The sequence below is a fragment of the Ooceraea biroi genome, chromosome 10 (assembly GCF_003672135.1).
Source record: "Ooceraea biroi isolate clonal line C1 chromosome 10, Obir_v5.4, whole genome shotgun sequence".
NCBI lineage: Eukaryota > Metazoa > Arthropoda > Insecta > Hymenoptera > Formicidae > Ooceraea > Ooceraea biroi.
Genome location: NC_039515.1, coordinates 5,035,111 through 5,057,471, shown reverse-complemented (window position 1 = coordinate 5,057,471; position 22,361 = coordinate 5,035,111). Strand labels below are relative to the sequence as shown.

Below are 22,361 nucleotides of genomic sequence, written 5' to 3'. Positions count from 1 at the left end.
CCTTGTTTCAGGGATACGTAGGGACGCGAGAGAACAAGGGGCCGCAAGAGGCTGTGGTCCCAGAACATCCTGACGTTGTAAAACTATTTCAGTCACTTCTCTCGATTGTCAACTCGCTGATCAGCACGAGCCGAGCACGAGATGAATCGTCGATTCGAGTGGCGATCCCGAACGTGAACGCGAAGGCGCGAGGAGAACGCGTTCGTCGTCCTCCCATCCTCCTATCCCTCTCCCGTTCTTCCTCACCACCACCAACGCTGATCTACAACGAAGTCTAATCGAAGTTTTGCGAGGTAGCGCATCGAACCGCCCCGTCTCCACCTGCCTGCCTTGTCGATAGGATAGATAAAAACACGCGTAGACGACGACGACGACGACAGAGACACGCGAAACGTGCCAGTATTCTTGCAGTTCCTACTCCAATTGTCATCGATCCTTTCCGGAACTTTTCTATTGAACTGTCCTACATTGTATTTACACGTTTCTTCGGTTATCGGCCGACAGTGCGTATCAACCGCGAATCGATTCGTTATTGTCATGGGACTGCTTTGTTCTTCAACTTTTCCTCGGCTCTCTAATTTTAAATGCCTGTGACGCTGCAAGCTCTTTAAGAATAAGGAAGACGCGAAATAATATTTTATATTAATGAAACATTTTATTCGAATGGAGATTTTATTTTTGTCGTCTTTTAAAAGTATGTATTTCTTCGATTTATTTGCAAAATAAGAACTGTCGGCCGATTTCTCTACAACCTTAGATGGTGAAACTTCTTCATTGCCGGTAGATTAACTGCAGAGAGAATGTAGAGGATATATTCGATTTAATAGCCCCGAGTCTTGTGTTGTCTCGACGTAAAAGGCAACGCTCCAGCGATCTTATGGCAATCAATTACGAGTAGAGAAAGGCGGGAGATAGACGCCAGCGCGTTTGCGAGGAGTTTGAATCGAAATCTTCGTTGCGTAGTAACTTAATGAGAATCTTTTAGAACTTTCCTCATGTTCGGCGTGTGAACATCGATCTGGCGCTACGAAAATCGTACGGGCTCGGCGAAGCGGATAAGACGAAAAGAGTACTCGATTACTTTGGTCTTGCCTCACGTGTAGATACGTCCGCGGTATGCACTGTCGAGTGTAGGTAGACGTGATCTACGTGGGGAGTGTGTTTCTCCAAGCTTCTGCGGAGCCTCGAGAGCGGCGCTTTCGCGATTATCTTTTACAGACGACGTTATTTATTTAATCGCGCGTCCACGTGTGAGAGACGGTTCTGTAGCAGCCGAGCGAGAGCGGAAGAGTGTGTTCTCCGAGTAGATTCCTTCCCGTTGCTTCCTAACGTTAGTGCACGTTTCGGACGCGAATGCAGCAGGTTTAAGAAGAAGAGGGCCACCAGCGCGCAACGCTGTGGGCACTGTAAATATGTATGTAGCGCGATAAGATAGTCTTATTGTTCAGATCGACGTCTTTGCCAATCGGTCGCACAGCTCCGTTTGAACGATCTTGTTACCCATGGAAGGAGAAAAAAAGATTTCCATCCCCCATCCTACGCTCACATCGTTCGCCATCGAGAAGAATGAAATAGACGTAAGAGCTCCGTACGCGATCGCCGCCGTTACGAATCTTATCACGAGCTTTTATCGTTTCGTCGGTGTAGTTTCCGCTTGTCACGCGAGCAATCGCGGATTAAAAGAAAAATAAGCCGTTACAGTGTTTCGCAGCAGCCGTACGCGATGTATAGTGACGTTCAAACTGTGTGTAATTAATTTCTAGTTGTTCGAATCCCACTCTCTTGGAAAAAAAAAATATGTCGTCGGGAGAAGCAGCGCTACCTTAGAACTGTCTGTCGTCTCCAGTATACAGCAGCCACGAGAGACATCATGGTCTTTCCGCATCGCGCCTTAAAATATCACGTCATTGACTTAGAGTTACCGATTACGAAGTTGTAACGAAGTTCGTCCGCTCCCCGTTGTAACGCGTCCACGTTGAGTCCCGTTCGCGTAGTTATCTTTGCCGAATTTCGCCAAGCGTAGCGATATATCACGAATTTCATGTAGCTTGCAAGAGAGAGGAAGAGAAGCGTAAGAGCGCAAGAGAGCTCATCGGGACAAAAGCGCCTTTTATATAAAGTTTTATTCGACGTTCGCGATGTGACGCGGAATGATTCGCGGATAATCTCGATCCGCGAGGAACCGATCTGGGTACACAAGGCCGTGCGAGAACGTTCTTTCGAGCGAACTCTAAGCGCGCCGCGCATCTGAGCAGCAATGGACCGACTGAGCGCATCGACGCGAGGAATTTGAGTACTGCCGTTCTTCCAAATCTCTATTATGCGCGTGTCCCTCTCCCGTACTCCTCTCGTCCGTGTTCCTTCCTTTTCTGCTTTTTCTTTTATCTCTACGATCGAGTCTGAGCTGCGATGACTCCCGCGCAGGGCGTCGACAACTTAATCCAGACGTTGTTTTTGTAAACTATAATGTATTTTATAAAATATAATATATGTATATATATATATATATACATATATATACATATATTCGATATATATATACATACATATATATCGAAAGAGAGAAAAGAAAATTCCATACACACACATACACGCGCGCGCGCGCGCGTAAGGATAGAGAAGCGTCGTAAGGGATGCCATGTTTCTATACGGGGTAGTCAGAGAAAAGTGTTGCGTGCGAGGGCGTGCGATTCGACACGGGGAATATGAAGACTATCCCGCAGAAGGGTATGCGAAAGAGTGATAGAGCAAGAGTGAGAAAGGACAGGGACAAAATAATCTCGCGAGTCCCCGCGAAGGGGATACGTCAATTAACGAGAATCAAGAAGCGAGAATGGCAAAGGGACTTAATTACGTTACCGGGAACGACTGTCGCGCTAATTTGCGAATTGATTTGTCCCTCTTTCTCTCTCTTGATTGCGCTTGATTTGAACTGCTAACGATTATGCTCGATAACAGTGGCGGAAAAGAAATAGCGACGACGGCTGGGGGGAGAACATCAGAAATCTCTGCTCTACCACGCCTTTTCTCTGTCCCCGCTTTCTATTTTCCTGCCGCCCGCCTAGACGAGGAGCAAGTCAATACGCGACATGTAGCGATTCTACGTTTAGTTGAGTTACGTTAGTTATTCATTACGTTCTGTATTGTTAATGCGGTCGCCCCACGTGTCGACTGATCAAACGATTTGCTCAGTTTCCCGCATTACGTCATGATTGACAAAGAGAAGTCCGTCTCGCGTCGATCGAAGGAATCGTTTGACGAGGCTCGACACGGGGTTCGACTCCCATGAACTATCGTCTTATTGTCGACTTAAGTTTTCTTTCTCTTTCCTCTTTTAATTTCTGCGCCGATCGCTACCCCCCGAGCAAGCCTCATAACGCTGCCATAAATGCTTACACGTCACCGTCGCGACGCAAATGGCGTCTCTTTATCGAATTCGACTGAGAGAGGGAAAGAGGGAGGACTCACGGCTGTGTAAGCGGTATATGTTGTTAAAGAAAATTATCGGGCTGCCGGCGGGAGTAGCGATCGATTTTACGTTCGGTAATGATCATTCGTTTCGTCGGAAATATTTTCCTTTCCGATCGGCCGTCCACGGGCGACGGTCGGAGTTGTATATTGCAGACTGTATGTACCACGAGACTATTGTCTAAGAGTATCAATCCGCCAGCGATAAGATTGAACGAGACCATGCGTCGCGATCTCAAAGCGGGAAACTGTCGCTTGCGCAGATCTCTCTTTACGTTCTACACGATTCGTCAATTTTCCACGCGAGTTCGCGCAGGATCGGGGCGCAAGATCCGACCTCCACGTTCAGCTTCTCGGCTCCGACGAGTTCAGCGTTGTCGCCGGCGGGATATTTTTCACCTCACCGCTCCCGGGAGTTCGTACAAGCGTGTCGGCAATGGGATCGGCTTTCATTTACTTCGCCGGGATGGGTGAGGCATGTGGTTCGTTACTTTTCTGTTCTTTTTTTTCCTCTGATCGTCCAATCGGCCGAAGAAGTTTCAGCTGCGCTTTAGCCGGGCGGACCATCGCTCGGAGTGCGACGAGATACGGGAAATCAACAAGGACATGATCAGATGATCGTTCGGAGATGGATTTCACGGAGGGAGCTTTTCCGCAAGTTCGCGGTCGTATTTTTTTACGCCATACTCGACGCCACGGCTTGGGAAAGACTCGTGCTTTTGTCGGGCACGTCTCGCACGTTAGCATGTGCTCGTATAAATCATTTTTCTGTTTTTTTTTCGCGCGCGTGCAGGTGATCAAGAACGAACGCAGCCGCGCGCCGTGAATTTCCGGTTTTCATCGTTCGCTGTTTGTCTCTTTGGTTGACACGTTCATACGCACCGAGCGAAATGTGATTGTTTTCTTTCGATTGATCGGGATCACGGTCAGAGAGACGAGGAGAAGCCGCTCGCGATCCGCGAACCGCACCACGTTCAATCCGAATTACGTGTCCTTTTACCGTATCCACAGCGCACTCTCTTCTTTGTATTATACTCTAGCTCTACTATCCATCTAATATATTCAACGTTATAAAACGCATCGCGTGGTAACAATAATATCTCTCTCGGCGTAGAGTATACATATATAAATATATATATATAAATATAATATAAATATATATATATTTTTTGTATTTTACTTCTACCTTGGCTGCGTTGGACTGTATATATTGATTGTATGTGGCATGCTGAGGGCGTGTACAAATACGAAAATAAAGATTAAATAAACGACGAACAGCAGGAGTCTTTCTTCGATGCGTCCTGTGATCTCCCATCACTCATCCGCTCAATGTTCTGAGATATTAATCGCATCTTTGGAAATTGCAAAACCGTTCTTTTGATCGACGTTTCTGAAGCGATATCGAGCCTATTCAAGATCACTTAGCATTTTAATTCGAAGATTATGATAAGATAATGATGTAAACGCGCGGTTTTCCTTATGCAGAAATATCGATTATCACAGAAAAAGATCTCTTCGAGATGAGACACATCGGTTGAGCCGGCGCGCCGTCGTCCGCAGCGCAACCGACGCTTCCGGGCGGGCGTCGCGACGTCGCGCGCGTCGCCGCGCGGAAAGCGCAGGTCCGCGCGCATATCGAGACGACTCTCTAGGTCGGGAGGGGCCGGGGGGGAGGGTCAGGAGGGCACAGGGATTTTCTCGATCGCTGCATCTCGCCGTGCAGTAGTCGACAGCATCCCGCGGGTGGTCGCGATCGAAGCACGCGCGAGGGGCGGGAGGGCCGACGAACAGAGAGAGCGAGGAGGTGTCCGCTCCCTCTTTCTCTTCCTCTCCCTCCCTTTCTTTTTTCTCGCACTGTCATTCTCTCTCCGACTCTCCGTCCGTTTCTCGCTCCTTCTCGGCGTGCCATCCTACGCTTCTGTCCCTCCCGCCAAAAGAGAGACGCGTGCGAAAACGCGCTCTGCCCGCGCGAGAAGATTCCGTCCGCGGTTCTTCTGAGAGACTACTTCGGGACGAGAGAAAGGGAGAGAGAGAGAGAGAGGGAGAAAGGGAGAGAAGAGAATTCCCGATCTCGCGCGCGAACGTCTTTTATACATGTATAAATAGGGCGGTGCACCCCGCGAGGGAGAGAGAGGGAGAGAGGGACAAGGGAAGAGTAGCTCCTGGAAAACGCGCGTGATATCCGGAGCGGTCGATCCGCTGGCGGTTCCGCGACAGTGTTTACGGTATCCCGCGGTAGTGCGAGCGCTGAGGCGAAGAGGTATCCCGTATCCCATCGACGAAGGAGTCCCGAGGGAGTCAGCTCCTCGTCCTTCCTCATCCTCACGTCAGCGAGGGGCGGCTGAGCGGCTGTCGATCTGCAGTGGCGGGATCCAGCAGCGGGTCAGCATCCCTCAATGTCGTCGCGTCAGGATACTGTCAAATGCGTCGTCGCGATACTGATGTACGTATCTCTACGGGGGTGGGACGCGCGTCGGGACGTCGGGACGTGCAACGGCGACGCAACGTTTCGCGTTTTGCGTTCCGCAACGAGATGCGGGGTCACTTTTCTCATTCCGCTTGGATTTGATATTCTTCAATCTCTAGAGTTTTCATTCGTCAGCTTCCAGAACGGGCACGTTCCGGATCCTCTATGGAAAATGTCTACCACCCGCATTCCGCGTCGCATCGCATGTTGCATTGTTCCTCCCGCGTTGGCCCGGCGTCGCAGCGACGCAGAATTGCGGAGCGAGCTACCGCTGCCCAGTTGATGGTAGTGGGTTCTATATGTACGCTTCGCGCGCGCATTGTCGCTTCACGGATGCCTGTGACACCGGTATCCGTTTCTGTCCCTTCCAGCACGGTTGCGCGCAAGCTACCCTGCACGAGCGACGTAGCACAGGGTGGCTACGCGCGGTCCACCAGATACACCGTCCAGACGAGTCAGAGTTGCCTTCAGGATCTAATCCCGTAACGTAATCGTCATCACACTAGGAATTATTAGGGGTGTAATTTAGTTTTGAGGGTTATTGTTGCTCAAAAACGCATGTATTTAAATATGATAATGAATGAATACCTTAATCAAAATATTTTCCTTCCTTTTCTATAACTTTTTCCCATCTTTCTGGCAACAGATGGATTCCACCACGATAAAATCACTCTTCTTTTCAGTTGATCCATTCGTCGACGAATTTTCGCACTTCATCGAAATTATGAAAGTGTGTATCCTCTAAAGCGTGTTGCATCGACCGGAACAAATAATAATCGCATGGAGCAGTGTCCGGAGAATACGCGGGGTGCGGTAAGACTTCCCATTCGAGCTCTAATAGTGTTTGTTTCACTGATAACGCAACGTGAGGTCGAGCGTTGTCACGAAGAAGAATCACTTTCCGTCGTTTACTCGCAATTGGTGGTCGTTTTTGGTCTAATGCTTCCTTCAACTTGTACAATTCGTGTCGATAACGATCAGCCGTGACAGTCTCATGCGGATTTAACAGCTCATAGTACACTATCCCACCAAATACGGAGCATTACTTTTCAACCGTGAATATTGCATCTCGGAGTGGATGTTGATGGTTCGCCTGGATCCACCCATGATTTTCTGCGTTTCGGATTATCAAAATAGATCCACTTTTCATCCCCAGTAACAATCCGAGACAAAAGACTCTTCTTTTTTTGCCTGGCGATCAACGAAGTGCAAATGTTCAACCGGTTCGCAATGGCACTTTCCGATAATTCATGTCGAACCCATTTCCCTTCTTTCTGAATTTTTCCCATTTCATGTAAATGTTTGGTAACTGTTGTACGATCAACATTTAATGCTCTGACAAGAGATGGATTCCACCACGATAAAATCACTCTTCTTTTCAGTCGATCCATTCGTCGACGAATTTTCGCACTTCTTCCAAATTATGAAAGTGTGTATCCTCTAAAGCGTGTTGCATCGACCGGAACAAATAATAATCGCATGGAGCAATGTTCGAAGAATACGTGGGGTGCGGTAAGACTTCCCATTCGAGCTCTAATAGTGTTTGTTTCACTGATAACGCAACGTGAGGTCGAGCGTTGTCACGAAGAAGAATCACTTTCCGTCGTTTACTCGCAATTGGTGGTCGTTTTTGGTCCAATGCTTCCTTCAACTTGTACAATTCGTGTCGATAACGATCAGCCGTGACAGTCTCATGCGGATTTAACAGCTCATAGTACACTATCCCACCAAATACGGAGCATTACTTTTCAACCGTGAATATTGCGTCTCGGAGTGGATGTTGATGGTTCGCCTGGATCCACCCATGATTTTCTGCGTTTCGGATTATCAAAATAGATCCACTTTTCATCCCCAGTAACAATCCGAGACAAAAGACTCTTCTTTTTTTGCCTGGCGATCAACGAAGTGCAAATGTTCAACCGGTTCGCAATGGCACTTTCCGATAATTCATGTCGAACCCATTTCCCTTCTTTCTGAATTTTTCCCATTTCATGTAAATGTTTGGTAACTGTTGTACGATCAACATTTAATGCTCTGGCAAGAGATGGATTCCACCACGATAAAATGACTCTTCTTTTCAGTCGATCCATTCGTCGACGAATTTTCGCACTTCTTCCAAATTATGAAAGTGTGTATCCTCTAAAGCGTCTTGCATCGACCGGAACAAATAATAATCGCATGGAGCAGTGTCCGGAGAATACGCGGGGTGCGGTAAGACTTCCCATTCGAGCTCTAATAGTGTTTGTTTCACTGATAACGCAACGTGAGGTCGAGCGTTGTCACGAAGAAGAATCACTTTCCGTCGTTTACTCGCAATTGGTGGTCGTTTTTGGTCCAATGCTTGCTTCAACTTGTACAATTGGTGTCGATAACGATCAGCCGTGACAGTCTCATGCGGATTTAACGGCTCATAGTACACTATCCCACCAAATACGGAGCATTACTTTTCAACCGTGAATATTGCGTCTCGGAGTGGATGTTGATGGTTCGCCTGGATCCACCCATGATTTTCTGCGTTTCGGATTATCAAAACAGATCCACTTTTCATCCCCAGTAACAATCCGAGACAAAGGACTCTTCTTTTTTTGCCTGGCGATCAACGAAGTGCAAATGTTCAACCGGTTCACAATGGCACTTTCCGATAATTGATGTCGAACCCATTTCCCTTCTTTCTGAATTTTTCCCATTTCATGTAAATGTTTGGTAACTGTTGTACGATCAACATTTAATGCTCTGGCAAGAGATGGATTCCACCACGATAAAATGACTCTTCTTTTCAGTCGATCCATTCGTCGACGAATTTTCGCACTTCTTCCAAATTATGAAAGTGTGTATCCTCTAAAGCGTGTTGCATCGACCGGAACAAATAATAATCGCATGGAGCAGTGTCCGGAGAATACGCGGGGTGCGGTAAGACTTCCCATTCGAGCTCTAATAGTGTTTGTTTCACTGATAACGCAACGTGAGGTCGAGCGTTGTCACGAAGAAGAATCACTTTCCGTCGTTTACTCGCAATTGGTGGTCGTTTTTGGTCCAATGCTTCCTTCAACTTGTACAATTCGTGTCGATAACGATCAGCCGTGACAGTCTCATGCGGATTTAACGGCTCATAGTACACTATCCCACCAAATACGGAGCATTACTTTTCAACCGTGAATATTGCGTCTCGGGGTGGATGTTGATGGTTCGCCTGGATCCACCCATGATTTTCTGCGTTTCGGATTATCAAAACAGATCCACTTTTCATCCCCAGTAACAATCCGAGACAAAGGACTCTTCTTTTTTTGCCTGGCGATCAACGAAGTGCAAATGTTCAACCGGTTCACAATGGCACTTTCCGATAATTCATGTCGAACCCATTTCCCTTCTTTCTGATTTTTCCCATTTCATGTAAATGTTTGGTAACTGTTGTACGATCAACATTTAATGCTCTGGCAAGTTCTGAAGTGGATCGTGTTGGATTTTCGTGCAATAATGCTTGCATATCTGCATTTTCAAGCTTTCTTGGTTGTCCCGAGCGTTCTTTGTCCTTTACATCAGTATCACGACTTTTAAAGCGTCTAAACCAGTATTCACACGTCTTAATTGATGGGGCAGAATCACCATAAGTTTCCACAAGAATTCTATAACCGTCAGCCGCAGTTTTCTTTTGATTAAAAAACAAAAGCAACGCATGTGGAAAATGCTAAAGAGCTTTCGGAAGTTGCATTTTTACGATGATATAAACACGACTGTTATTGCATCTATTGCTATAATGCTACTAAATGTCATGGATAATGTCAACACTGTAAGAAACAACAGTTATCGGAAACAGCTATTGGAACAAACTGACACTACAGCCATCTGTTGCAAACCCTCAAAATTAAATCACACTCCTAATACATTCTCAATCGCAACCGTCTATTCATTAATCAATTGAGTCTCATTCATCGTTCTCAAACCATATCATTATTGTCCAGTTCATTACTTCATCGCTTCGTCTGTATAGTTTAGAAATTTGATCATTCATCGCGCCCGGCTGTCCATCACGGATAGCAAGAAACCTGTCGCTGTTCCCGCGCGTCAAATTCGAGACAAAGCGGAACGGAGCGAATCATTGGCGCCGGAGGTAAAACGCGCGAGATCGCCTCGCACGTGTCTCATCCTCGTCGTGGGTGTATTTCGGTTCACGGAGAAAATTCCTCTTCGGCGTGGAAGCGTTTCTCGCGCAGCTGTCGTCTCGGCTACGGCGTTCTTGGCGCGGTACAGTTATTACGGGCGATGGCGAGCGAGGTGGGATCACCCTTGGCGATTGCCAAGGGTGATCGCTGAACAGACAGTGGATTTATTTACGGTGCATCCTGCGTGTGTGTGCGCTATCCGCGAAACGAACGACGTGAACGAAAGCCTGCCGTTTGTAATTGAGTAAGTGGCGTGAGAGAGCCGCGCGTATTTCAAAACGGCATGCTTCATGCATCTAGTACACCCGCGGTCGATTCATATAATTTACGTGAACGCAGATTACAACGTTATGGGGCACCGTACGGTTTTCACGTCGCGGCGGAGCGTCGACTGACCGTTGAAGCATGTGCTCGACGAGGGATGACGCGTTATTTCACATCGCGGTTTCACGACGATTCAGCGGCTTGTCAGCTCCGCATGCAGCGGGTAACTATCCGCTCGTCGCGACGCAATCGCTGCAGTTTTTAATGAAAAGAGAAAATCCCTCGAATCATCTTCCGCTATTCGAGAGTGATTGTATTCGGTTCGTTGCATAATTTCTGTCGTATTCCATGCGCTTATCTTCAATGCGCAATAAATTATTATTAGATTTGTTTTTCAACTGCCCTGCTGGGTAGTATGCAAAGGTAGTGTGCAATCACCCCAGCAGGCCAGTTGAAAAACAAATCTAATAATAATTTATTGCACGTCGAAGATGAGCGAGCGACAGAAATTATGCAACAACCTCATACGATTTATTCTCCATATTTTTTTTCCGCGGTTTACTGTGCCCTGAGAATAATCAGAGATTATCAGGTAACTTTGCATCGTTGATCTCGAACGGACGATGAAGCGTCCGCTTAGAGATGCGCGCGCGTAATTGTAATATCTCTCTCCTCTTCTTCCTCTCGACAGCAGTGTCGCCGTCTCGAGCGCGTTGCTCGCTGAAGCGTAAAGCTCACCGGCACACAGGCAGCTACACGCTTTAATTACTCATTTTTCTTCGCCGCTCCAAAAAGCCACCGATGTGTAATAGAGCCGACCGACCGACCAGCCGGTCGAGGGGGTACCCCTCATATAAGCGCGAGCGCGCGGCCGGAGCGGAGCGGCGCAGTGAATCCTCGCGGCGCGAGGAGCGCGGACGTATTGGTGTGTGCGTGTACTCGCGCGCGTCCGCTTCATTAGCCGGCCGACCACCTACGCGTGCAGTGTGTTTTATTCACTGCATTTTTATTGCCGTTCGTATTTCGAGATTTTCGAAGAATCACGCCGGTCTTTCTCTATTTTTCCTCTATCTCTCTCGCTCTCTCGGTTTACTCGAGAGTGAAGATCGATTCTCCACGCCAACGTCGATTGACAGCCGGCTGGGGGAGGGGCTTCTCATTCTGTCTTTTTTTTCTAATATTATATACGCGCGGTTGTGTGTGTGTGTGTGTGTGCCGGTTTTGTGTACGTTTGTACGGTTTTGCGTATCCAAAATATGTGTAATTTTGTTAACCCTGGCCTCGGCTTGATGGGCGCTTTCCTGTTCTCTCGCGATTTTATTTTTGCGCCTTTCCGGAAGTGCAAAAATTTGCGTAGCAATCGCTGTTTTCATACGAGCGACTGGCTGCAATAATGGACGTAATAACGGATACCCCGTCTGACTTCGCTCTGGATCTCGCTAAATGTCACTCTCAGAGGTGCTCCGCGATAAGAGCGACCGATACGAGCGAACGCGCGCGGGAAGCTCGCGAGCGCGCCACGGTTCTGTCCGCGCGCGATTGCGCGACCACGGCTTTCGAAATCCTCTCGCCCACGCGTCGCATTACTGAATCGACCCGATGCAACGCCGACACAATGGTCCCAATAGTCGCCATCCTTCGCGAGCGACTCATTAATTTAACGTCCTCTTGTCTCCGCTGCGCAGCATGAGAAGCTCGAAAGCCAGCCGCGCGCCCGCCCGCCTCGCTCGCGCGCCCGCCCGCCTCGCTCGCTCGCCGAGCGGTTCTCCGACTGCAGGCGTCGTCCGAAGGACGCGCGAGCAGCGTGCAACGGCGAACTCGTTTCTTCACGCTGCACTGCTTCGTTTGCGAACCTCGCGGTCCGCGACGAGAACCCGTAGAAGCTCATCCGCTCGTAATTACCCGGCGCGCTTGAAAAATGGTCCCCCGCGAGTCTCGCGTTACGTCGGCGTCCTCTTTCCACGGCTTCGCGACAAAGCCGTTTTTCTCGTTTTTAGAATACCGCGCGATAAACGGGCGGCATTTGCGAGAGCCGGCGGACAAATATCGAAAGATATGTAAATGTCAAGTCTCGGTCTGCCGAGGCTCGTGAATGATATTTCGAGCGCCCTCCCACTCGCCCTTTGTCCGCGACAGTCGTGTGCTAATCGCGTGTCCCCCGCGTCTGGTAACATCTTGCAGCTCGTGGCGATTCGAGATCCACTTCGAGAGAGATGGATGGAGAATGACGCGTCTCGAAAAATGTCGGGGATTAAAGCTACTGCGACGGCACCGCCTACGCGCGCGGCGTAGAGGAGAATCCCCTATTATGAGATATGCTCCTAATATGAGATAATGGGGTTTCTGCTAAACTATTGAGCACCATCTGTTAGTTCCACCATGAACTTATTACTCTTGGTGTAAAATGTATTTAGTGAAAAATTCATTGTTCGTTATTGCGTTTAGCCTTTGCAAGAAAAGGTTTGTGAAATTGTGAACACGTCAAAGTAACTTGAGGTAAGTCTTTAAACCTTGTTTATTATATAATAAAGAAATGGTTGGCAATAAATTCAGTATGCAATGATAGAGTAGAATCGTAGTAACAGGAAAATACGCAATTTGTTGAATTGCTTAATTGTAGAGGTTAGATTTCATGATCGCGGAACCGCTAGGCGCGTGGCTCGTATAATGAGATATTCAGGGTACTCTTAATATGAGATAATTATTGCTCGAATATGAAGATTATGTAGTGTAATAAAAAGAAAGAAAATACTACTTACGGTTAAAGAAAAGTTAATACGAATTTATATTACGAAGTTTTGTGTATTTAATTTTTATAGAATCTGACTATGGAGGTTAGAGAAACGAGGAAGCGTCGACAGTGGAATCGCGAAGATTTGGCGAAGGCTGTGGCAACAGTATTTTTATAAAACTATCTAATAAAGTTTTTTACTTGCAATACTGATGTATTTTGCACTTTTAACACCGATTTCTCGAGGTATCTTATATTAGGAGCACACTTTCTCGATCCTGCGTAAAGCTCTTTTTTCAAATTTTTTTAATTTTTAGAAAAAATAATATTTAAATTCGATTTTTCATTTTACCAACCTAAAGCTTATTAAATTCTCTTCAAGATAACGTATTAAATTTATAAATTCTGCCTATAGATTTCCTTACATTCGGCAAAATCGATATGGTATCTCATAATCGGGGACTTTCCTCTATTTCTCGTTCTACAAGCGACTTTTCTGAAAGTCTGCTCGATCTGATGTTGATTTACGAAGGGTAACGTAAGAGTCTCTTGACGTCGTTGCATCGCGCACGGAAACGCTTCCCCAGATTAAATGTCGCTATTAAACGACATCCTCGCAATGGAGAATCCGCCTAGCTTCGCCTCATCTTTCTTTCTATCTTGACTGTTATTCTTCGAGCGATGACGCGATTAGGGAGAAGTATCGCCGCGATTTCCGAGCGAGATAACGCGCGTCGTAAAGATAAGCGATTTTCGATTAAGAATTACCGAGAGCAGGTTGCCCGCACCGGTGAGAGGCTCGACGAGTCGAAATGTGATCTTTGCACGGACTCAATTAAAAGAAAACGAAAGATAGGAGCTTGTAGCTGGATTTAATTGAGGGAAACGTCTTTATCGCGCGGTGCAATCTGCGCAAACTGCGAGACGCTCGCTCGCGGACGTAATTCATGAATTGAATGCGCAGAATTTCCCCGAGTTTGCTGTGCCCGACGTGAAAACCGAGGTACAACTAATATTCGACTATTGACTTTGCGGCGATGCAATTTGCATCAGCACGCAAAGAAAAAAGAAGGAGAAAAAGAAAAAAAGAGAAAGGAACGCGTTTCCGCGTTGCGCCGCCGGTGTAATTCTGCCGGCGAGATTACGTTCATGCCGTTCGCGCGTGCCGCGATAATTAATCTCGCAATCCGATTCCGCGGCGTGTCGGTGACCTTTTCTTTTCTGTTCGATCACGGGGAGACTCTACGACGACGTCGTTGACGTCAGGAAAGCCGGGATGGACCTTGCCGCGGATAAATTTAGCCCTTTTACACGCGATTTCGAAGCCTCGTCTGACCTTTTCGAATTCGAGAACGGAGATCTCACGCGCCGAGCGTAGAAAACGAGAAGCATTCGGACGGACAGATCCCGCTTCGATGGCGTCGAAACGCTTCGGGGCCTTCGGGAAAGGGCACTCGCTGGGATTTCCGGGTAATTGCGCTTCGGCCGTGCTGGCAGTTCGAATCAAACGTAAGTCGCGAGTCCCGCGGTGAATCGTTCGTCGACGTTGACAGCGTCTCAGCGCGAGAAAGACTGCCGAGAGAAAATCCTGTAAGATCTGGAAAGATAGTCGAGACTGACAGGTCGTATAGAGGATCAGAATGAAAAACAAGTTGATCACAACAGTAGGAGTATTGACCGTACAGCCTAAGACCTAGGCGTGTGAACCAGGGATCCCGGAGAGTTCGAGTTCAAATCTAAGGCAGTCTCCTAGTTATTTTTCGCCTCTTACAATTCAGAAGTGGGATAAAATCCGCTACCCCTCGGAGAGGAGGAAGTTGAGAAGCAGCTGGCCGGTAGTGAAGCCTGAACATGGAGAGTGGGAAGGACTCAGAGGAGTGAACCAACATGGAGGTTGGGAAGGACTCAGAGGAGTGAACCAACATGGAGGTTGGGAGGGACTCAGAATAGTGAACCAAAAATGAATGTTGGGAGGAACTCAGAAGAGTGAACCAAAAATGGAGGTTGGGAGGGACTCAAGTGGAGTGAACCGACGATTTGGAGACATTCGGGGACGAATGTAATGTCAGGCTGGCCGAGCTGTAAGATCTGGAAAGATAGTCGAGACTGACAGGTCGTATAGAGGATCAGAATGAAAACAAGTTGATCACAACAGTAGGAATATTGGCCGTACAGCCTAAGACCTAGGCGTGTGAACCAGGGATCCCAGAGAGTTCGAGTTCAAATCTAAGGCAGTCTCCTAGTTATTTTTCGCCTCTTACAATTCAGAAGTGGGATAAAATCCGCTACCCCTCGAAGACAGTTGAGATTCATCCGCTACCCCTCGGAGAGGAGGAAGTTGAGAAGCAGCTGGCCGGTAGTGAAGCCTGAACATGGAGGTCGGGACGGACTCAGAGGAGTGAACCACCATGGAGAGTGGGAAAGATTCAGAGGAGTGAACCAACATGGAGGTTGGGAGGGACTCAGAAGAATGAACCAAAAATGGAGGTTGGGAGGGACTCAAGTGGAGTGAACCGACGATTTGGAGACATTCGGGGACGAATGTAATGTCAGGCTGACCGAGCTGTAAGATCTGGAAAGATAGTCGAGACTGACAGGTCGTATAGAGGATCGGAATGAAAACAAGTTGATCACAACAGTAGGAATATTGGCCGTACAGCCTAAGACCTAGGCGTGTGAACCAGGGATCCCGGAGAGTTCGAGTTCAAATCTAAGGCAGTCTCCTAGTTATTTTTCGCCTCTTACAATTCAGAAGTGGGATAAAATTCGCTACCCCTCGAAGACAGTTGAGATTCATCCGCTACCCCTCGGAGAGGAGGGAGTTGAGAAGCAGCTGGCCGGTAGTGAAGCCTGAACATGGAGGTCGGGACGGACTCAGAGGAGTGAACCAACATGGAGGTTGGGAAGGACTCAGAGGAGTGAACCAACATGGAGGTTGGGAGGGACTCAGAAGAGTGAACCAAAAATGGATGTTGGGAGGGACTCAGAAGAATGAACCAAAAATGGAGGTTGGGAGGGACTCAAGTGGAGTGAACCGACGATTTGGGGACATTCGGGGACGAATGTAATGTCAGGCTGACCGAGCTGTAAGATCTGGAAAGATAGTCGAGACTGACAGGTCGTATAGAGGATCGGAATGAAAACAAGTTGATCACGACAGTAGGAGTATTGACCGCACAGCCTAAGACCTAGGCGTGTGAACCAGGGATCCCGGAGAGTTCGAGTTCAAATCTAAGGCAGTCTCCTAGTTATTTTTCGCCTCTTACAATTCAGAAGTGGGATAAAATCCGCTACCCTCGAAGACAGTTGAGATTCATCCGCTACCCCTCGGAGAGGAGGGAGTTGAGAAGCAGCTGGCCGGTAGTGAAGCCTGAACATGGAGGTCGGGACGGACTCAGAGGAGTAAACCAACATGGAGAGTGGGAAAGATTCAGAGGAGTGAACCAACATGGAGGTTGGGAAGGACTCAGAAGAGTGAACCAAAAATGGAGGTTGGGAGGAACTCAAGTGGAGTGAACCGACGATTTGGAGACATTCGGGGACGAATGTAATGTCAGGCTGGCCGAGCTGTAAGATCTGGAAAGATAGTCGAGACTGACAGGTCGTATAGAGGATCAGAATGAAAAACAAGTTGATGAAACAGTAGGAGTATTGACCGTACAGCCTAAGACCTAGGCGTGTGAACCAGGGATCCCGGAGAGTTCGAGTTCAAATCTAAGGCAGTCTCCTAGTTATTTTTCGCCTCTTACAATCCGCTCGCGCGTAAATGGCAGAGCTGGCCAACCACTCGCCAGATGCGCAATCGTGCGAGAACAAGCGTGATGAAAACACGCGAGGAGTCGTCTGAAATTTTGCGCGTACGAGCAGTACGTAAAGATGAGCAAAGCTCCGCCGGAAAATGCGTCGCGTCATCGCTCGAGACTAATCCGATCGGCGTCGATTGGATCGCGCGCTGTCGGAAGCGGACTTGCGATTTGGGTCGGAGGGACAGACGGACGGATGTCGTTACGTTCCGGCCGACGACAGGGGAGAAAGTTGCGCTAGATCGAGAAATAAAACGAGAGAAAAGACGTGACGGAGCGCGTCGCGTGAATAGTGAATAGTCGCATTCACCGCGCGGCTACCGTTTGAAACGGTAGTCGACCGCGATGTCTGATATCGACGAGCATATATACACACACACAAAGCCATACGGAAAGAGAGGACAGACATGATTTTTCAATCGGTGTAACAATGCGCTCGCGTGTGCAGGAACGCGTTGTATAATGTTATAATTAAGCGCGCGCGGCATCAATGACGCAATCGCGTGCCCAGGTGAAAATGCGAGTTGTTACTCGCGGCGCACTTTGGGATCGCGACGATCGTCAGCCGACGAAAGGATCCTCGTATTCTCCTCGCGGAGCATCTGGGTCTGCCGATGAAAGAGGGACGAATTAATTAGAGTCGAAACGCCGCGCGAAACTTTGCGATTCGCGTGTCGAGCATGCGCGCCACGGCTGCGTCTTCAATACATCTTTAATACAGTTTTGGTCAGTCTGATTAATCAGAGCGAGACGCGCGAGATTTAATGCTTTTAACTCGTCCGACATGCTGACGCATCGCAGAACGTCTCTACACGCGCAACCGTGCGCTACCGTTGCGCGATCGTCGGATCGATTTTTCCTGATCTTTGCCTGCGGTTTTATCTTTCCGCGAAAGTGACACACGCGGCAGGAGATTAAACGTTCGAGCCGCGCGTCTGTCGGCATCGTTCGTCGATTGACGGCAGGAGCGGCTGTCCGGAAGTGTCGATTGCACTCTTTCAGAACAGGTTTCTCTCATCGAGGAGATATGTGAGCGCGAGCAAGAGTGGGACCGAGTGCCAAAGTGCGCGAGTTAAACGCGACATTTAAACGTGCGTGCCCGGCTGACGTCGGTCCCTCGGAAGTGCCAGAAGTGTGCCGTGCGGATACTTTTTTTCCCCTTTGCCGGACACGCATCGCACACGCACGCGCGCGGACAATTCAATTAGAAGCGCGAGCGTGCGTGCGCGCGCGCGCGGGCGAGATAATTACGCCGTATTCCTCTCCACGAGATGAATGAACGTGACCCGCGCGTTTTTTTCTCCCTCCCGAATCGCGACGCAGATAGCGAGGAGGAGGAGGAAGAGGAGAAGGAGGAAGAGAGAGAAGAAAAAGGACTGAACGACTGTGTGCGTGTGTTAAGCGAGCGGATACCGCGTTAACGTGCTCGTCGCTCCGACAGGGCCACTCCAACAGTTGTGATATAAAACACCAAAGAGCGAATTCGACTCCTCGCGCGAGGTAGATCGAAGCGGCAACTGCCAATGACTGCGATTAATCCATCGAGGGATCCCTCGACAACCGGAACAGTCTGTCGGTTTGCGACAGTGCTTTGTGCACATGCCAAGTGACGTTAATCGAGCAAGCTCGGTGAGTTAGCTGATCCACCAAGGACGCGCTTAAGGGGGGAGCCTGCTTTAGAACGTTGAAAATAAGGTATAATTTTACGAATTGTTTTGGAGAAACTATACAGCGGATCATTATAAAACTTTGATGCATTTATTAGTACATGTTTAAAGATAAAAAAATTATTTTTTTATTTGAATATATCGCCTGTAGAGGTCGTCCTGGAGGCATCTTAGTGCAGCCGGCATTGTAAATTGGTGAGCATTCTCCTGCCTCCAAATTTCATCCAAACTGAAAAATTGAAATATTTTCTCGTTATTTATGAATTCCCATCGTCGATGAACCTTTAATATTCATAAAAACATTAAGTTAAACAATTATTTTGCATGAAAAAGTTCAAAAACTTTGCCTAAAAATCGTACTTTTGTGTTCTAAGCTCCACCATTTTGGCACTTTTCAACTTTTTTCTTCTCACTTTGGTTCATCGACGATGGGAATTCATAAATAACGAGAACATATTTCAATTTTTCAGTTTAGACGAAATTCGGAGGCAGGAGAATGCTCACCAATTTGCAACGCCGGCGACGCGGCCGCACTAAGATTTCTCCAGGACGACCTCTACAAGCGATATATTCAAATAAAAAAATAATTTTTTTTATCTTTAAACATGTACTAATAAATGCATCAAAGTTTTATAATGATCCGCTGTATAGTTTCTCCAGAAACAATTCGTAAAATATACCTTATTTCCAGCGTTCTAAAGCAGGCTCCCCCTTAATCAGAGAAACGATACTCGAGCAAAAAGAGAATACCGCGCGGTGCGTCGGAGTAATCCTCGCGCGTTCTCCAGCAGTCGTCATACGAAAGGCGACGACCAAGAATTGTTAACAGATGATGGTGATGCTCGCGGGCTTGGAGAGTTTCGAGTTTTACGCGTGGCTTTATAAGTTTATACGATGAACATCCGGTGCACACACGGTGTATCTGTCTGTGGTCTCCTTGTGATCAGCAAGGAAAGTCGTGAAAACTAGGGATCCGGTGGAAGTGCGATTTCACGAGCGGAAGAGCAAAGTCGAGCACGGACACGAAAGGAAAGAGAAAAGGAGAGAGAGAGGAGAACGAAAATCGAGAAAGGGAGAAAGAGACAGAAAGATGTCGAGGACCTCGACGTGACGCAACGGTTTTCCCTCCCCGCCGTGAGATGCGGTGAGATATGACGTGGGAGGATCATCACCGGGCGGGCAATAAGGTCGAGAGCATTTGAACTCTCGGCGGTGTCGAGGTGGACGGATTTCGTCGTCGTTCCCTGGGACCGGGACGCATCTGGGACCGATCATGGAGAGGAAGAGCGGCGGAGAGACGCGACCAAAGATCGAGATCGTGCGCGTCTCGTCCATCGAGCGGAGCAACTTCCGGCCGCTGGACGGGGTGCAGCTGCGTGCCACGTACAGCCACGTGCGAGTGGGCACTTACTGCCCGGAACCGGAAGCGCCCGCCGTCAAAGTGCAGGCAGAGAACAAGCCGCCGATCGAGCAGACGCGACGCTTCAAGAAGTGAGTATTACCTCTTCAATTGTCTGTCGCGTCAGAATTGCGCAATCGAGAATATCCTCTTATCGTCGCGCGCGATAGGGTAACTGGTTTTGCCGAGATAACGGCCGATCGATAGCGATCGATACTCCTTATCGCGCCTCTCTCGCGTATTACTCTACGTCGTAATTCATTTAACGATAGGCCGGTCGCCGGTCGCCGGGATTCCAAGATCTCCTTCTCTCTGTTTCTATTCTCTTTCTGTCCGTTTCTCCGTTTTTCTGTTTTCCTGCGCGATGCGCGAGGCAGGATCGTCGTGCCCTAAAGGATGCCTGAACTTTTCCAGAAACTTGGGACCAGTATCAAGACTGCTGAGACGTCGTCACGCGACATGCCTTGCCACCAAATCCTGTGATAACATTTATAGCGTGAATAGAAATAGTAATTCCCTGGACTGGAGGGTCGGTCAAAGCACTAACGAGCAAGGTAACTCATCAGCCATGACTCACCGAATTGCTAGCAGATGATGGCGAGAACTCTCAAGTCCCACGCAACTGCGATCGTGTCAAATCGACTCCTCCACCGGACAGAAAATTTCTTTTCAACGTCTCGACGTGTTTGAATTCTCCTAAAAGTTCCGAAGCATTGTAATTGACCACATCACCGCGGTTTTCTCTAGGAGATGCAGGTGTGACTTGGTGCGTCTTGCGATCGCGAGCTAAAGCAGACAGAATCTTGTGCCTTTTTCAAGTTTTCGTCGCTTAATCTCACGAGCTGGGGGATTTTCCAGAGTTGCAACCCCGGCAGAGCAGCAGCCTGGACTGGAGAGTGGGCAGGTCCGTCACTTTCGGCTCCAATCAGCTCCACTGGAGGGACGCGACGCAAAGCGCCGAGCAGCTCTCCAGGAGTGCGCCTCTCACTTCCGATCACCTGCAAACACCGAGCACGAGGTACGCAGCTGAATCCGCGCGGCTCGCGTGCAACATAATACGCGCAATGAAAGCAAGTCGTTATGTTAAGTCCATTCGGAACTGGTCGCGGCAAACGAGCGGAAAAGCATAACGGTGAAGGCGCGAGTCGAGTGGAGATGTAGCGGGCGGCAATAACGGGGGTAGGAAAGATGTCAGGGGGAATGCCGAACGGATGAAGTCACGCACGGGGAGGTGGATGCCGGGAAAAACACGAGCGGCAATTAATTTGTTAAAAAAAAAGAGCGGATACTCGCACGAAAGACGCGAGACGCGGAAAGCAGGAGGATCTCGCACTCGCGTAAACGGCAATTAGCGAGATCCGAGGATCGCGTGGATCGTAGCTTCCGTTCGCAATGCGTGCCTACTCGATGGCACTTCGGAATTTAAGATTGAGTGAAAACCGACACGCGCAGCTGAAACGTCGATACGCTTTTTCAATTTTACGACTGCACAAAATTGATCTCGTGCGCGGAGGTGCTAGAATACGAGAGAATAAGATAGAACGTTCCATTTTCTCGTACGCGGACGCGTTTTCCTTGGTATTTTATTCCCTCGCGATGCTTCGAGGTGCAGAGAAGAAGTAGAGTGATAAAAATGTCGCTACAGATCGAAGCTCGTGTCACTATTGAGACGACTTTCCCCGCGGCTGTCCCGATCCGGTAGCAAGGGCTCGTTGCAGTCGTCGCCGACAATTTGTCCCTGGGTCCAGGTCGAGTACTCGACGGAATCGATCGACGCTGGCAAGCGAGAGGAGTCGCAGGAGTGCGACGCCAGCTTCCAGCAGGAGCTGCAGTTGAACGAGCTGCGGAAACGAATGGCCGGGATTGCCTCCACGTCCCAGGTGAATAGCAATCTGCAGATGACCATCCGCATAAGCGTCCTCCCGCATCGCTGTGTCGTCTCGCGCGATGATCGATCGTCGTCTAATTGCGAGTAACGAGTGTTTGTCGACTGGTACTTCATCAATTCGCGCGGATGGCCGATAACGATAACCGATGACGCGGATGACTATTAGGAGTGTGATTTAGTTTTGAGGGTTTTGCAACAGATGGCTGTAGTGTCAGTTTGTTCTAATGCTGTTTCCGATAACTGTTGTTTCTTACAGTCTTGACATTATCCATGACATTTAGTAGCGTTATAGCAATAGATGCAATAACAGTCGTGTTTATTGTTTATATCATCGTAAAAATGCAACTTCCGAAACAGCATTTTCGACATGCGTTGCTTTTGTTTTTTAATCCAAAGAAAACTGCGGCTGACGGTTATAGAATTCTTGTGGAAACTCATGGTGATTCTGCCCCATCAATTAAGACGCGTGAATACTGGTTTAGACGCTTTAAAAGTGGTCATACTGATGTGAAGG

At 48.4% G+C, this 22,361-nt stretch overlaps 2 protein-coding genes across 18 annotated transcripts in view; both read left to right on the top strand.

Moving 5' to 3' along the window:
• LOC105278187 (serine/threonine-protein kinase svkA) overlaps positions 1–4,743 on the top strand; it is a 52,536-nt gene extending 47,793 nt beyond the window's left edge. Inside the window, exon 11 of the mRNA XM_011337061.3 lies at positions 12–4,743. Within this exon, the coding sequence (XP_011335363.1) occupies positions 12–21 (10 nt within the window). The 3' untranslated portion in view covers positions 22–4,743. The remainder of the gene's footprint in view (positions 1–11) is intronic.
• Positions 4,744–5,178: 435 nt separating this feature from the next.
• The window catches only part of LOC105278196, a 53,646-nt gene continuing 36,463 nt past the window's right edge, over positions 5,179–22,361 (top strand). The window contains exons 1-7 of one of the 17 annotated variants that reach the window (XM_026973462.1): positions 5,179–5,911; positions 9,924–10,339; positions 17,896–18,522; positions 19,281–20,051; positions 20,374–20,513; positions 20,818–20,977; positions 21,605–21,839. In XM_026973462.1, the coding sequence (XP_026829263.1) occupies positions 19,834–20,051; positions 20,374–20,513; positions 20,818–20,977; positions 21,605–21,839 (753 nt within the window). In that variant the 5' untranslated portion in view covers positions 5,179–5,911; positions 9,924–10,339; positions 17,896–18,522; positions 19,281–19,833. Of the gene's footprint in view, positions 5,912–6,306; positions 6,418–9,923; positions 10,340–10,842; positions 11,374–17,895; positions 18,523–19,251; positions 20,052–20,373; positions 20,514–20,817; positions 20,978–21,604; positions 21,840–22,361 lie in introns of those variants that run through there. The other 16 variants (XM_026973461.1, XM_026973466.1, XM_026973467.1 and 13 more) reach the window with 16 other exon arrangements.